Source organism: Maniola jurtina, chromosome 12 (genome assembly GCF_905333055.1).
Source record: "Maniola jurtina chromosome 12, ilManJurt1.1, whole genome shotgun sequence".
In the NCBI taxonomy this organism is placed as follows: Eukaryota; Metazoa; Arthropoda; class Insecta; order Lepidoptera; family Nymphalidae; genus Maniola; species Maniola jurtina.
In genome coordinates this window covers 8710801-8729226 of record NC_060040.1, presented here as the reverse complement: position 1 = coordinate 8729226, position 18426 = coordinate 8710801, and the positions used below count along the sequence as shown (strand labels likewise).

The 18426-nt window shown below is 37.5% G+C and overlaps 1 protein-coding gene across 1 annotated transcript; it reads right to left on the bottom strand.

Annotated features, from left to right (window-relative positions):
* Positions 1–13073: 13073 nt before the first annotated feature.
* Positions 13074–18082, bottom strand: LOC123870152 (oxygen-dependent choline dehydrogenase-like). Its single transcript, XM_045913334.1, has 4 exons — positions 17837–18082; positions 16603–16729; positions 16017–16150; positions 13074–15230 (listed from the first exon to the last, which is right to left on the bottom strand). The coding sequence occupies exons 1-4, from the start codon at positions 17837–17839 to the stop codon at positions 13680–13682; spliced, it is 1815 nt and encodes a 604-aa protein (XP_045769290.1). The 5' UTR covers positions 17840–18082; the 3' UTR covers positions 13074–13679.
* Positions 18083–18426: the final 344 nt, after the last annotated feature.

Below are 18426 nucleotides of genomic sequence, written 5' to 3'. Positions count from 1 at the left end.
TTTGAACCGAATACGTCCACTCGCCACGGACACGCGCGTAGTACTGGACGCAGCAATGGCGCCGAAGTATCTCGATATGCGCGGCACACGCGCGTAAAACGCGCGAGTCGAGAGTCCCGCTCATTGCAAGCGTTTTACGCGCGTGTGAGGTAACGCGCGAGGGCATCTGGACGGGATGTATGTAGCTCTAGTATCTCGAGAACGCGCGAGTGCTTACGCGCGAGTTGACACGCGCGCAAATCGCGCTTTCTGGACAGGCTCTTAGCGGTTCGTGGCGGTTCGTATCAGTTTAGTTGAAAAATTCTTTGGCAGTATACTTTAGGTTAACTTTACAACCGCTGCCGTTCACCGAGTACCACTGATCATCTGATAGTTAATTTAATGGTCCCAGCGAACGTGTCGTAAACGCAAATTTTACGCGACTTGTAATTTGAAAATTGATTTAAATCTGCATGAAAAATATTACGCGACAGCTGAACGGACTGGTGCGGTTAATGTGTTACTTGCCCGCGGGGGTGAAGACGGTTATTTTTGTGTCATTATAAACTATTATCGAAATATCGCTCGTAACGGTTATAAAATTAACAGTAAAGTGCATAATTTAAATGATTTTGTGAAGTGTGCCTATTTCCTGATACTCATTATGTGCGATTTATTCACTCTTTCCCACGCACAGAGTTTAAAGGAGGTAAAATTGTATGCCCACTCTTGACAACAATGATTCATATAAATAAAGATTGGTACCTATTACGTAATGTAAGTAAAACGTGTTTTGATGATAACTTATCAGCATTTAGTATACCTAAGATGATTACTTATCTAAGGAAAACATATCAAAACGTTACAGAACAAAACAAAGGAAATTGCATATTGAAATACTTAAATGCAAAATGTATGTATGTACGAATGTACTTAACTATAGCATGATGCAGAAGTTATAACGTGATATTATTATCAAATTACTTATATTGACTGAAATAATACATCTCTAATTCCAAGTCATAAAAGTTATAGATCTACTTACGATTACTTTAACAGGGCTCTCTTCGTCACTCGCTTCATACAATCGTAGTTCCAATTTCATTTGAATATTGAGCAACCAAAGTCCATGAAATGCAGACATATTCTAGAAACTAATATCTGTGTCTGTGGTGTTTTAAATTTTTCTAAAAATATGTAGTTTTAAAATTACAGGGGCTCAAAGATTTGTATGTAAATTTTTAAGTTTAACTTTGAAATCGAATATTTTAACAGAAATCTGGAAAAGCACAAACATAGATATTAGTTTCTAGAATATGTCTGCAAAATTTCATGGACTTTGGTTGCGTAATAGTCAAATGAAATTGGAACTACGTTTGTATGAAGCATGTGACGGAGAGACCCCTCTTGATAATTCAAAATAGTATAGCTTCATAATCGCATATAATTTTGACTTTATGCACAGAAAATTATGGGTGAGAAAATAAGTTAATCAGCCATGTACTTACTGCGCGGTTTATATTATTATGTTTATGGAAAGATTTAGCACTTCCAGTAGAAGAAAAGATAGTTTTACGAGCCATAATATTTTAATGCTACATACGTTGGACCTATTTTAATACCTTTTTATCACAAGCACCATCATAAATTGATGCACTCTTGGTGAAACCACTGCCTATTTGTGTTAATCCCTTATTTAAAGCAAAAAAAAATATGGGTAATAGCCACGTAGTAGCTAATTGTATTTCTTTTCATAGACACTATATATATCTAAGTATATGATTTTCACAGTTTTACATTTTTTATGTAGCGCCATAATTATCGCGATAATCAATGCGTTAAATTGAGTGGCCTCCCATGAACGGTTAAAGGTCTCAGCACACATATGGGATCGGAAAGGGATCGTAACCGTAACGCCTTTCGCCTCGCTGTCAACCAGGCGTCAACCTACCGTATGCACGTAACGAAAGCGTATCAGCAGCGCCTGTACGTCAACTCGGCTACGGCTAGGCGAGACCGCGCTTACCGCGCCGCCCGCTGGCTGACCTGGTTGGCACCAGATCAGTTTGAATCCAAAAGTTAAGTGTAGCGCACGGTTATGTCTTGGTTTACAATACGTGAGTTGGCTATCATAGCCATAGCACTTGATGAAGAGGAAAAAGAAAATAGGGGACAGGGGCAAGGGTGGACGAAGAGATGTGAGCTCGGGTACGGAGAGACGTAAGCGCGGGGACGATGAGCCGTAAGCGCGGGAATTGCAAGTTCGGAGCCTGTTCCGAGGCGAGGCGATTACGTTATGATACCGATTAGTGTGCGTTGCAGTACGGAGTTTAATACAAATCATTCTGAACGGCTCGAGGCGATACGGTGACGATCCCTTTCCGATCCCATATGTGTGCTGAGACCTTAACGTCTCATGCCAATTGAATTGGAATACAAGAAATCAAAAGCTTAATTTGCTATACATCCCAAAAAAGTGTTTCCTTGTAAGATTTATTATTATCTTTTTTAAATAAATAGGTAAACCTTTATTAACTTAATCAAACGTAGTGTGAGGCCCTGCCTCCTGATGAAGTGAAACCTCTGTTTGACGAGGCAGTGTCTTCCCATAATATATTAATGTAACAACATACAATGATACGACGGTACGGAACCCTTCGTGTGCGAGTTCGATTCGCAATTGATCGATTTTTGGATTTTATTTGACACTAGCTGATGCCCGCAGCTTCGCCCGCGTGAATTGGTCAGATCCCCTGCAGCATCAGGATTGAGGAGTTGGACTCCAAATTTTTTATGAAACAATGTCGCAAAGTTCCTCTATCGATTAAAAAAGAAATGACGCAAATCGGTTAAGAAATCTCGAAGATTTCGGCGTACGTAGGTAGAAAAATATAACTCCCTTTTGGAAAGTCGGTTAAAAAGTAGCCTATGTTACTCCCTGGTCAATTCTCTACTTGTCTGTGAAAATCCCGTCAAAATCGGTTCAGCCGTTCCCAAGATTAGCCTTTTCAAACAGACAGACAGACAGACAGACAAAAATTTTAAAAACGTGTGATTCAGTTATAGTATCGTTCAAATAACCATATGACCTTAATATGCGGTAGTTATTTCGAAATTACAGACAGACACTCCAATTTTATTTATTAAGTATAGATTCCATGAATGGTCTCTATAGGTACCTACCTACCCTTCAAACATGGACAGCCAAAGGGCTTTCCACACCGTAGCGGTAAGTAATAGAAACGTAGAAAAATTAATTTGTTTACAGACTATAGACTCACATACCTAATGTTTATAAAGGCTCTCCCGGCGTAGCGTGCGCAGAGTTGGCGCGGTCGGGTGCTCGTTCTCTATAAATCAGAGGCGCCGGCGCACGCCGCTGCCCGATTAATCGCACACAAGCCCCACACAAATCAAAATGTAAATGGATATACTATGTTAAGTGCGCTCTGCCTAGTAATAATGATGTTAGCATTAGGCATATTAATTGGCTGGATAGCCACTATCTCTCGTTGCCGGCCAACCGTGCACGCCACACGGTCTCCTGAAGCTATTTCCTATCTCTCATCGTTAGAGCGAGGATCGCATTTACGCACGTATCGCCCGTATTTATTCCATAATGGTTCCTTTAAAATCTCATATACTACCGCATGTTATTTAATCGTGCATCATTAATGATACGAAATGACAGGATCGAATTCAACATCCCGAGCTAACGTCGCGCCGATATCAAAAGCGCCGCTTCCTAAATACAGAAACTTCCTTTGAACAGAATAAAAGCGTTGTTGCCGCGGAATCATTAAGGATCAAAAGCGTATTGAAATGAACAACCAGACCGATAATGAAGGCCGCAAAATCAAATCGGCTTTGATTTCAGACGGAACAATGTTTATATGCATTTAGTGTCGTGGCCGACAACGGCGCGCGGCGGGTGCGTCCGTCGGACTCGGCGTATTTATACGTAGCTCTAACGAAATAAGCTGTTAGTGCCATTAACACACTAGTGCAGTACGTCGCGCGCGCCCTATCGCGGATCGTCGCGCGTCTTTTTATTTCGTATGGAAACTCTTGGCGCAACTCGGCACGGTCGCACCGTCGCGCCCTGCTTGTAACTGAAACGCGGGCGACTTCTTACCATCGTTCTGGCGCAAGCCTTTTCAGCATGTTGAATGTGTTCTAAGAATAGAAAATGTATCCAGTATCTACGTTTCGCTTTTTTCCAGTGCACTAATCTTTCTGCCTCCATTTCGGGACTTACCTACTCTTTTTTGCCGCGTCCTGTCGCGACTCGTAAAAACGCACGCGCAGCACGCTACGTGCCGCGCTAGTGGGTTGGCACTTAATTGAATTATTCAGCTACTCGACTAGACCGCCTATGGAACTACACATCGATAATTCTAATCAACTTTCGTGTTTTTACGAGATAATATCGTAGCAAACCTAAAGAGAATACACGTTGGCCCAACTTCGGCAAACGTGTACAATCATTCAGACCCGCTTGCTATATGATATTTTCCACGTGCAGCTTGAAGACTTATATGAGCTATCATACAAACACTTAAATTGGCCGGCAATTGCCAAACACATTGGGTTAATGTGTACTGGAGTCGTAACGTTTAAAGTTAATAATATAAAGAGTAGATATGAATTACAATTATCGAAAATGATAGTAACCGATGGAGGTCTATGAGCTGATTTATGGGAAAAAGTTAAATATAATTAGACATCCACCTATTTATTTGATCATAATGAAAGGGATTATGACCAGATACGTAATTGCCGTAATTACTTTTTAGAGCAGGTAATTTATATTATTTATTCATTAAAAAAAAGATAGGTACATAGTATAGAGAGCATGGTACCAATTCAATCTATTATGCTCATGTCGGCAATTTTGTAATATTGTTGGCAAGATGCCGTGATTTGTTGCCAAGCTATTGATTATTTATTGTGTTTGATTTATTTTGTAAAACTTATTTGCATGTAACAGGTATTTACTATACGCATATAGGTACTCTTACTCTTATCAATATATTAGGCTTAAAGCTCATTGACTTTTGCTGGAGTAATCCAGCCATCCAAGCTCGCTCCAGAAGCCGAGTATACCTACCGCCCAGGTTGCCGAGGGCTTCATGAAGTGAGATTGGGGATTGGAAATGGCGCTCTCGCTGAGTGAACAGCCAAGCTTTTGATTTTAGCAGCTTAGTCTTACATAGCACTTGAGAGCTGAGGCCGATTGATTTTATCTACTATAGAAAAACTGTCTCTCATGCGAAAGTAGCCAATGTGTGTTCAGCCTTAGCGTGTATTTTTTTATGAGAACCGATCAAAGCGCTCAGTCAATAATGTTGTTCACAAATATTTCTCTTGTCACCTGTGCCTGGAGTTAATGAAGTGGTTGACCTCGGAACTTTTATATTCGGTCAATATTTACGACAACAAAAGAAAGCTTTAAAGGCAATAGGCATGAGTTGCTGAGTGAGACCGCAGTAGGTTTGCCAAATATTAATACATTAATCCAGGACAGTAACATAATGTAGAAACCTACGTAGGACAAATTGAAATAAGGTAAGTGCTGCCATTAAGTATGCAGAACTTACCTTATTTAAATCTGTGAAACAAAAATAAAAAAGTAAAACACAATATGTTTTGTGTGAATTCGTCCGCATTAATTTAGATTTGTTAAACTTACTTGTTGCTTTGTCAGTCAATCACTTCACATCGGATTAACGTGATTTTTTGTATGGGTATAGTTAAAGATCTGGAGAGTGACATAGGATATTTTTTATCCCGGAAAACCAAAGAGTTCCCACGGGAATTTTAAAAACCTAATTCAACGCGAATCAAGTCATGGGGATCAGCTAGTGTGATTACCTATAATAAAGCGTCAGTGTAAGTACTTTTTATACCAAAAAAATCCCGGAAAATTCGGAAATCTGGCTATCTTAGTGTAAATACGAGATACACCCGGGCACAAGCGCCGCGCGCCGTCACCAACCAGCGGGTTTCGATAGTCAACGATTAAACTAATCACAGTGATAATTCAACAATCTTCAACAACACCGTATAATTTCAGCGATTTTTATGATGACCATGGGTGGTTTAATGTAACCATCGGGTTTGATGTCTTCATTTAACTTAAAGCAATGCTTGCTGAGTAGATGCTTATCGCTGCACATAATTAGCCGCCACTTAATTTCGTAATGAAAATATTATACGTGACAATTCATGTAAGGTAATAAAATTTGGTTAATTTAATTTAATATGGTGTTTATTGAGGATGGAAAACGTTTACAAATTAGTATAAATACCGTTCTGTATATTGATTATTATATTATACTAGGTGATACCAGTAACTTCGTCTATGTGAATTTAGATTTTCAGTTTGAATTTTTTCTTGATTTTCTTGGATAAAAAGTATCCTGTTTCAGCTTCCAGGATAGAAACTATTTCTGCAATTGAAATCAAAATCATACATTTTACAGCGTTAAGTACTTATGAATAATGATGATATTGATGAATAGCAGATAATAGGGAAAAAGTAATATTACAAATCTGGTATTTTTTTGTTTTCCTTAACTGGGGAAAACCAAACCCGATGATTTATTTTGTCTAATAACATCGACCACAATTAAGTTAAAAAAAAAAAAAAACATGTAAATGGGCACTTATTTCTTCTAGCACGGTGAGAACCTATAACGAAACGAAACTAGGTCCCATCTATTATGTTCCTATTGCTCTATAAAAAGGGTTACAGAGTATACGCACACATTTCCATCAGTTAGATTTCTTTGGAGATATTTAGGGTATAATTGCCCAGGAAGCTTAGATCGGCGTCAATACAAGACTTCAGATAGGGCCGTACATTTCCGCCGCTAAATGGCCAGACCCATTTAATTGATCACTTAATTATTTTGCTATCCCCTCACATTTCAATTAAAACGTTCTATTATATTAATGGATAATTAAGAAATAGCCGTCTAATTGATCGTATACATGTTTTCAAACACAAAACGTAATTTTCTTTATTCAAATGAGCCCTAAAGTGGTCTCGCTATTATTATTTTCTCGTGTGCTTTATTGGAATTTCGTGTTCATTAAACGGCGGTGTGTTGATAGCTTATTTGAATAAACTTTAAAGGGATTTCGTATTTGACCAATGGCAGCGATACTTTACGGTTGATTTATATCTGAGCGTTAGGAGGGACATGAAGGCTTGATGCTATCGGTAGATTTTGTCGCCAGGAAATGATCGCGAGCGAGGCTGCGCGTGGTTTTATTGTTGTTTGTTGAGAGTTGAGACCCAAGCAGCGCCTGCGCGGCCGTGTTCTATCGCCGTGCGCCGTGCGATGCGCGCAACCACACGAGGTAAGCTTAGTAACGCGATATTTTAGCGACAGCGTACATGATTAATTTATGGCCTAGAAACAATATTCCTGAACGGAGCCGACTTAGATCCGATTTAATGTGCAGATAAAATGATTTATAGGATAGCAATTTCATATGTATAAGGCAATATGACGAATATTGGCTATTGCACTGCATTTACACTTTAAAGATATTTTTCATTGATATCATAGATCTGCAAGAAAGTAGCTAAGTAGGTAATTTCTTGTATGGTGTTGGGTCCGACCCAAGTTGTATAAAAAGACCCGAGTTTTATAAAAATATTTTCTAAATTGACTTCCAGTCCAATCCTACATGCATCCAACACCAAACATGGTCTCCGCTTTGCTCAACCACTCACTTCATGCTATCGTCTTCAGGTTATCGGGTCGACGAGTTGAAAGTCATCCTACAGTGCGCTTACCGGTAGCAACCTCCACTCCAGAACACAACCGACGACGGCTGACACTCCAGAACCGACGGCTGAAGAGGCACCATCAGCCGTTCTGCGAAAGACATGATCTGCCCGCTGCCACTACAGCTTGCCTTTTAGCTATGTCGATCGATTTTGTCCTTCTACGATTTTCCTCTTTTACCAAAATTGTTGGTAGATGGGAACATAGCGAATATGTTTTATTACCAAGGAAATCTGCAGCTAGAAAGTATATAAATTAGACACTTTATTTTCAATCCACTTATAACAAATATTATTAAAGAAGATAATCCAATACTACCTAATTATAATATTTTGTTAGGCATACACTTATATTACGCAATGTTTATTAACATAATTGGTTTTTCGTTTTAAATTATCATAAAGTGCTGTGTTTATAAGTATCGTTGTTTTTATTGGTGTTCTCTTTACAAGCTCTCTGGTTCACATTTTAATTGCAATAAAGTAGCCAATTGACGTATCTGGCTCCCCTCTGTGACCAATGCTTTATGACTAGTCTACTAGAGGTCTAAAAATAAAAAATCATCAATGTGCGTTCCCTTACTAGGTATGTTATTGTTTTTTAGGATTCCGTACTTCAAAAGGAAAAACGGAACCCTTATAGGATCACTTTGTTGTCTGTTTGTCCGCCGTGTCTGTCAAGAAACCGTTGGGTACTTCTCGTTGACCTAGAATAATGAAATTTGGCAGGTAGGTAGGTCTTATAGTACAAATACAGGAATAAATCTGAAAAGCGTGAATTTGTGGTTATATCATGTAAAAAAAAATTCAAAGTAAGATAACTAACTATACCTAGTGGGGTATCATATGAAAGGGCTTTACCTGTACATTCTAAAACAGATTTTTATTTATTTTTATGCATAATAGTTTTTGATTTATCGTGCAAAATGTTGCAAAAAATACCCGAGTACGGAACACTCAGTCGCGAGTCTGACTCGCACTTGGCCGGTTTTTAATATTTTAAATTTAGTAACCCTCTTTCATACATAATCTTTTCTTCATTTTAACTTCAAACGGTTCACGAAGAAATTTATAGTATAAAGTTTAAATACACAGTTTAAAGAAAAATTATAAAACTAAAAAAAACTAAAATGCTACGATGCATCATACGTCATACCCTACGTCACGAATCACGATACGGCTTTCCATCGTCACATTACGGCCGCTAAGTGACGGCACCACTCTTCTAGGAAACCGTAGCATCAGTGGCGATCACAATAGATTGCAAGCAATAAGTAGTTAGTATTCTGTGCCACAATTAGTCAAAGTGTGAAAGCTTGTGAAAGAGACTGTGCACAGATGCCTACGTAGCTGATATTTTGTCTGTGGATTTATTTTCTTATTATTTGTCTAAAAGAAGCCTATATACCTACATCCGCTAGAACTAAATAAGAACACCTAGTATTTGTATTGCGCGTAGATACAATGCTATAAACAATATACACCACTATATGTATGTACCTATATAACACACCAGTCTCTCCTATCACAAAAAGATGCCTGGTGGAGATTGCTTTGCATAGGTGCAATTGTTTTAAGTTTTAGTTATGTTCCACATGTTTCTTCTTATTTTGAATGCAATAAAGACTTTCTATCTATCTGTCTGCATAATATTATTAACTGTCCCATTAATTTTTGTTTAGTTTGTAATTTTCCCAGTAATTAAGTGCAGCCTCCTCTGTTCTATGCAAATGAGCTAACTCTCGATCATTAGTCTCAACACGTTTAGTAACGTTACTTTTCGTTAATTAATCCAGAGCTCTAAATACAGGATGTGTTCTAGTTAATTATTCACACTAAATTAACGTGTCAATATAAACGTTTAGAATTTAATATCAATAAATTACCGAATTTAGGGTTTTTTAAATCCCGTGGGATAATTTTGATTTTCTGGGATGAAAAGTAGTTTTTGCCCGTTTCCAGGATGCAAGCTACCTATCTCTGTAGTCTGTACCAAAACGATGCCCGCTTTATCCACTTGGGTTTAGATTTTAACAAACCTTGTGGGAACACTTTGATTTCCCCGGATAAAAAGTAACCGCTATTCTTTCCCAGGATGCAAGCTAACCAAATTTCATCAAAATCAGTCAAACCGATCGGTACCGAACTACGTTGGTATGGAAAGCGCTGGGCAGCGCGCTAGGGTTACTTATTTAACTATGTAATCTGTAAAGTTGACGTTCACATAATTTGATTACAAAGACAAAGTCGAAGACTCGTCTTGTGATCGAACGATCCTTTTGAATGAACGCGGCACGCACCCCAAGTCAGCGTTATCAATAAAAAGTTTCAATTCAATTTATCTTATCACACGTAGTATCGTGAGTAGTTTTCACAATGAACGACGTGCCGATATCTTCCAATTTCTAATCTGAATGATCCACCTAGTTAATTAAACCGTACACACAGTTCTATGCCTTATAAGTACTGCTGCAAAGACGATTATCGAGTGATGGCTACTAGAGTTTTATTTTTAATTTAATAACTTAATACGGCGTTAGGTATAGGAAGTCAGTGATGCACGCGTTATCAACCGGTGATAAGTGTGTCTCCGTTCATGTGCGCCCATTCAAAGTACTTCATTAAAAACTTATCGTAGCTAGATAAATCACCCAACGACTGCGATCGATTATTCAGATAATTAATACGTAGTGGTTTCTCAAATATGTACCTATGTCGAATTCTCGATGTCGTGGCATTAGCTTACATAATATATACTTCAATACATTTTGATGATGAACAATTTAAAGAATGAAAAATTCTTTAAGCGCGTTGCGCGATTATGGGATGGGTAAAAAATAAAAACCTTAATTTTTGATACCTAATACGATTAATTTGATGAATAAATAAAATAATAGAAAGTAAGAATAGACGTTTATTTAGAAATTGTGCCACATAATATAACCAGTTTTACCTAGATCAGCTAGGTTATCCCGGCACCTCCATACCTGAAAAAAGTTATCAGCTCAGCATAATGCTGATAACTTTTAATAATAATAATGGCAGCGCCACGAAGTTCCATGAATACATCTACGTCTAAATCAAAAATTCTGCAAAAGTAACCTATGTCCATCCCCGGGATAAGGATATATCCCGGAGTTGGACATAGGTTACTTTTTGTTCCGGAAAATCAGAGAGAGTTCTTATCGGATTTTAAAAACTCAAATCCATATGAACGTAGTCGTAGGCATCACCTATTTAATACAGAGATAGCTTGCATCCAGGAAACGTTTAAGGCAACTTTTTATCCCGGAAAATCTAAAAGTTCCCACGGATTTTTTTTGAAACCTGAACCCACGCTGATGAAATCGTGGGCATCATCTTAGTAAAACTAAAAGGTTTCGGCACAAATATAACGCGTCCAAACTAAGAAAGGGAAATAGTGTCCGCCATATTGTGACCAAAGCTAGACATAGGTATATTTTCATTCAACAATATTTTTCCATTGATAATTAGTGCTACAAAATTGATTGTGATCAATCCATTTACGCCCCACTACTGAGTACGGATCTCCTCTCAGTATGAGAAGGGTTTAGGCTATAGTCTGCCACGCTGGCCCAATGTAGATTGGCAGACTTCACACACCTTTGAGAACATGGAAAACTCTCAGGCATGTAGGTTTCCTCACGATGTTTTCCTTCACCGTTAAAGCAAGTGATATTTAATTGCTTAAAACGCACATAACTGAAAAGTTAGTGGTGTGTGCCCGGGATCGAACCCCCGACCTCCGATTAGGAGGCGGACGTTCTAACCACTAGGCTATCACAGCTTTCAAAATTGACTGAAAATATTTTACCTAGGGTGTCACAATAATTGGTAGACACGATTTCCGCTTAGTTTGGACGCGCTATACTTTGTTGGAGTGAAACCCAACCGCTGCAGAGCTGGCAAGGAGCGTGTTGCTGGTCGCGTGCAGCGGCCGGCCACTGCGGTCGCAAGATCCCCATCAGTCCCGGAATAAATGCTATCCAACGATGGTATCGCCGGCGCCCGCGCCACCCCATTAATCTACATCAGCACGCGCTCGCTACCAGATTAATGAACCAGATAAACTTTAAATACGACTACAGATGTCCGCTCCTCTAACAGCATCCGAGCTCCATACGCGTCTCCGACAATAATTGATGAATTAAACGGATTCGACGCATTATGAATGTTAATGATAATGGTCGATCCACATCTCGATATCCACTCGATAATTGGAATGAATGGTCCGTGTGTTTCAAATGAAATTGATCGAGTCGTTAAATCATCGGCAGTTTGTTGATAAACCTTGATTTTTTAACCGACTTCAAAAAGGATGAGGTTCTCAATTCGTCGGAACCATTTTTAATGTAGGTATATTCCCCAATTACTCGAAGCAAAAAAAATTTTTTACGGTAAAAAACCGAGGTTTCCGCACTCGGGTATTTTTTTCCAAAACCATTATGCACAAAAATAAATAAAAATCTGTTTTAGAATGAACTATAATATCCCACTTGGAGTAGTTATCTTACTTCGCAAATTGAAACACATTTTAATTTTTTTAAAGATGTAACCACAAATTCGCAATTTTAGGATTTTCTCCTTTACTTGTGCTATAGGACCTACCTACCGGCCAAATTTCATGATTCTAGGTCAACGGGAAGTACCCTATAGATTTTCTTGACAGACACGACAGACGGACAGATAGATAGACAACAAAGTGATCCTTTAAGGATTCCCTTTTTCCTTTTGAGGTACGGAACCCTAAAAACAGAAAAATTAATTACTGCTGCCAATTAAAACGAAAAATTTAAATATTTGGAGCAGTTTCCGGTTTATCTTTCCAGCAAAATAGACTTATGTCTTATGTAATCCAATCGTGTTTCTATTTCATGAGGAATTAAATAAAAAAGCCAAAATGTTGTATTAATATTTGTTTTCATATAAAAAGCTTCCAAAAGTCGCAAAATGTTGCATGTGGGCCCATTAACATTATTATAATATAAGTAGGTTGTTATTTTTAATAAAAAAATAGACTATTTATCGAACTACTAGGAACTTGTATTAGTACACAACCTGATATCACAATTTATGTAACTACACAATGTACCTAATTAGGTAACTACATCAATAATGCAATATAACAATGAAATCATTATTTCAATATTTAAAAAAAATATATGAACTAGTAATTTCTGTTGAAAAAGTAAAGTTCTTACTATTTCGAATACCTAAATAACATGTCTTATGTAATAGGTATTGTATTCTACTAGAACTAGATTAGTAATAATAGTAATTTAATTATATACTACTAAACTACTAATGAATAGGTACCTACCTTAGCCACCATTTTATTTATAAATACATAAGCAACTAAGTAGGTAATCCCATTGGTAACATATTCGTATCGTAGCGCCTGTTTGCAACTACGTGTTATTTCGGAAAATTGTAATTTTTAACTAACAACATTCAAACCTATTTATCCTATATTGTATGACTAAATTACATTCGATTCACATTATTTCTTAATCTATGGATACTGGACAGGTTAGCTTCACAGAACAAACACACCATCCCTCTCAACCCGATAGAGACAAATTACATCTATTGCAAATCTTTATTTCTCAAAAATTATTTTTTTGACATAACACGTTGTAGTCACAAACAGGTGATATCATTATCACTTTCGATAATAACTACAATTAAACAATACATACAAGTATAATTATATAAAAATCCGTGTTTACTCACGTGTTTAGTCGACGTAAGCCCGACTAGTTTCGAACACATCCGGGGTCCTTATTTATATATTTATAAAGGAAATCTGTCACAATAGTTTAAATAGTAAAATACCTGGTATACCAATTTATCAATCATTATTAATCATTATTAATTATCAATTATTATAGTTACGTCTTACCAGACTATCTTTAATAAAATCAGCTGCTTTTTCAGCAATCATAACTACAGGAGCGTTTGTATTACCGCGAACAATCTTAGGCATTATGCTAGCATCAGCAACCCTTAAACCAGTAACACCTTTTACCCGTAACTCTGAATCCACTACTGTCCCCATAGCTGCCGTACCTACCGCGTGCCAAGCTGACATTGCGGTCGCTTTGGCTATACATTTCTTTTTATTCGTATCATTTAACCCTTTACACTGCTCCAATTCAAAATCTAATACAAAAGCGCGTTTAGACCTGAAATAAGTTGTATTGGCTAGTGAATGAGCCACTTGTATAGCATCCGGGTAGTTCACTAAATCACTACCGTCGCTAAAAGTCCCAGAATATATCAATGGAGCATCTAAAGGATCAGCCGATTTCAAGATCACCTTACCCCTAGATTTAGGTTTCAATTTCACAACAGCCAATGACAGAATCTCATAGTTTTTGTTCACTGTATTAATTTTTTCGCAAATGTCATTCTTGAATCCTAACACATTTGCACAAGATGCGGAAAAATTTGTATTTAACGGCATACAAGTAGGATAAATTGCAAAATCTGGGACGTTAGTAGTTAAACTATTGAAAGAAATATACGCCCCTAAATCTGAAGATGCAGTTAAAGTCCCGGTTCTGTCGTAAAGATATTTAATTGTGTTGAAATGCCTCGTTCCCTCATTGACATAACATGTGCCATTTTTTGCAGCTAAATATGTTAGTACCATGACATGGTCGTGTAAATTTTCACCTACCGGTAAATCTTTTACTAATTTTACTCCTACTTCTTCCAAATGCTTCTTTGGTCCAATGCCAGATAAAAGTAGCAATTTAGCTGTATTAAATGTGCCAGCGCTTACTATAACCTCTTGCTTTGCATAAAAATGAAATTCATCATCATCTAGCGATACCCGAACGCCATATGCAACATTATCTTCTATTAATATTTTAGTAACAAGTGCATTTTTTAAAACAAATAGATTGTCTCTTTTAGATGCTTTATTTAATAAAGCTGTTAAAGAACTGTGTCTTTTGCCTTCTTTAATCGTGTGAGAAAATCTCCCTGCACCTATAACGTCAGGATTCGTCATGTCGGGGACAATTTCAAAGCCCATTTCATTGAACCCTTCAAGGAACCTATCAGTAGTGTATGTCGATTCACTCTTGCCGGTGACCTCGATCTCTCCCTCAAAACCGTGATATTTTGCTAGTTCCGGGAATTTAGTTATCCGTTCATCAGTCAAATGTTCAGTTTTCATAAAGTATTTAAGAACATTGGACCAGTTCCAGTCTTCGCCTGCTTTTGAAGCCCATTCGTCATAATCTGCGGGGAAGCCCCGGGCGTAAATCATGTCGTTCATGGAACCACTTCCTCCTAACATCTTGCCGCGAGGTTGCTTTTGGCTTCCATCTTTTAGCGCTTGGCTTGAATAGTAGTCATTGGTGGTAGTAAAATTCCAATCGTAGTAGCTTCCTTTGAGCACACCTTTAAATCCCGGAATCTGATAATGAAATAAAATTGCAAAGCATAAATCCAATCTATGAACTTGCGAATACAAGAATTAGATACTTTGCAATTGATACTTAAAGTTTGGAAATTATTTCTACAATATTACGTCTGTCTGTCAGTTATCGTCCGTTTTATCACCATGCTTGCCACCTTTTCGCTTTTACAGTTGGTATTGTTTTTAATTTCACAAAAACACCTGTGTCCTTTGCGAACCTCATCCAACAAACTGGGGAAGTTGTCAAAGTTCAAAGCTTGATTAGTCAAAACTACTACTACCTACTAATGAAAACTACTGGTTAAAGGACACAAGAGGACGTGGCGAATCGCCCATGAGATGGACAGATCAAGTGACTGTTGCGATGGATGTTCCTTTACACGACTGATTGAGGGAGGCAGCTATTAGGGAGCAGTGGAGACGTATAGATAAGCGTGCCACAACACTAAAGGGACTGACTTCAACTGAGGGAGAGGGCTGGCTATCCTTAACACAGATGTAAAAAATCTAGCTAGGATAGCCAGTCCTTGATCTTGCAACACTCAAAAACAAAGCTATGTTACTAATTACTAATTATCTTACTTTGTCATAAAAAATTTGTTAAGTACCAAATTGTATAATAATCTAGTCTTAGTACATTGTTCAACAGTGTTTAAATTTGTGTGTTTATGTGTTTATGTTTTGCTCAATAAATTTAAATTTAAAAAATTTAAAAGTGAGGACAAGACTGCTCTGGCAAAAGTAAAACAATTGAGAAGAAAAATACTGAAACAATTTACTCACAATACTCTCTAGCGAAGGATCAGGACCAGCTTCCAGCAACAGTACAGTGTGGTGAGGTAGCTCGGAGAGACGCGCAGCGAGCGTCGCGCCCGCTGTTCCTGCGCCAACCACTATGAAGTCGAATGCGGAACCATCTGAAAGGTATGGAAGAAAAATCTTGTGAACATAAGATTAGCATGAATGATTGATATTATTCTTTGAAGGACGGAAGGTTTGATGGACGTTGCTTTTTTGGGTTTAATCTCCAGAGAAAAAAGGAACCCTTACAGGGTCACTTCGTTCAATCAATCAATCATTTATTTGCTCTAAATGCAGGTTAACAAAGATATTACAACTATTCATTTTAGTATCACCACATTTGCCATGCGATGGCGTGCAAATATTTTATAGAGGCACTTATATTAAATGCAAGTACATACAATGCAGTCGTTGTCTGTCTGTCTATTTGTCTGTCGTCAACATTATAGAGTAATCTCAGGCATGCACGTTTCCTCACGATATTTTCCATAAGCAATGCTCGTCTCGATAGCACCACCGCCTCTGCATGTCGACTTCAACGTGACCTGATGTTCAACAGAGAACTAACTCTTAACATCTGCCTGTTGGGGCCAGGGCTCTTGCAGCAGGCACTGTGACGCAGCAAAGAACTGCAGCGCGGCAGCAATGCTCGCCCCGGCAGCACCACTGGCTCCGCATGTCGGGTCCAACATGATCTGAGGATTGAATAAGATAATATAGCCTTGCTATTCAGTATTGATTAAGCCTATGACATTCATGCTAGTATTATAAATGTGAAAGATTTTCTATCCATCTGTCTGTCTGCTGGCTTTTCTCCGCTTATCCGTTTAAACAATTTTGACAGGGATGGAATACTTTTGGTTCCGGAAACTCAAAGAGTTTCAACGAGATTTTTAAAAACCTGATTTTACGGTGAAGAAGTCGCGCGCGGACATGATCCATTTGGTACAAGAATTAGCTTGCGTCCTGTATACGAATGTAGGCTACTTTTTATTATTTTGGCTGGGGCAGTATGGATTTTGAAAACATCACATTTATTTTATTTTACCTATCTCCTAAGTGTTTCACTTTTTTTTTTATTTTTATTTAGCTGGCTTATAAATCACCTATAAAAGCACATCAAACATCCGATTATATTAAAAGAACTATTTTTGTTACACTCATAATACCTATTTACTTATTAGGTAAGCAGTTCTTCGTTAGTTAATTAATATCTCAAATAAAGTTAGGAACAAACTTCATAATTATTTTGTTTTTGTAATGATAAGCTACGACTAGACGTCGATATTGTTAGATATTGACAAAAGGACAAGCACATTTTGTAAATTATTTCTAATAAGATACTCTACTCACTACCGGTTCATAATCTATTGTACCTACTTGCCCTTATCTATTTGTATTGATTACCTTTTTACGGCTTGGTTTCTATCTACTTAGTCTTGTTGACCTTGGACTCTTAGCTACATTTATTCAAAGTTCCAATTTTTTAAATAATGCCAAATTATAAATTCGAAAACATCTCATTTGATAGCTACATAAAAATAGATACTAATAGAAAACCATTTACTGAATATTAAGTAAAGTACGATGCCGCGTAAAAACCGATGGATTTAATAAACAACTGCCATACGTCTTGAAAGTTAGCCCGCTTCCATGGACTGCATCATCACTTACCACCAGGTGAGATCGAAGTTAAGGGCTAACTTATCATCTAATAAAATAAAAAAGACGGTGCAGCGAAATGCTAATTTAACTTCAATAAAAAGAAAAAATAAGTACTTAAATACACACAAGGTACACACCATTTTTATTCGCACTTCCTTCAAAACTGAGCCGAAAGTTTCAAAAACAATTCACTTGCGAATTCTTATCATTTATCACATAATACCAATATTTAAACAGATGTATTTTTTTATCTTCGAAGCATTTTTTGATATTCGTGCATTGCAAATGGAATATTATCTAAAGTCTACGTCACTCTAAAAGATTAAATTAAACTAGGTAGGTACCTAGGTACTTATAATATTAAAAACGAGAAAAATGTGCGGTTCCACTGTCTACCTAAGCACTACTACTTACTATCATAATAATTCATTGGTAGGTAATTAGTATTTTCCATAAGTACAGCGGGCAGGGCAATGAACTCATGATAATGGTTAATGATTCTTATCTTATGCACTATGCAATACTAATAGGCTAATAGTTTTGCAAATAGGTAAGTAGGAAGTGATGTCTTCTACTCCCTGCGACTTGAAAATTTGATATCAAGAAGTTTTCTCAGGGACCTCGCCTTATTAGTTAGTTATTAGTTATTTTCTAAAAATCAGTGTTCCAAAGTTTTATTGCTTCTTTCTTGTCTTCATAATGGCTCCGAATCATTCGCCTCTAGCGA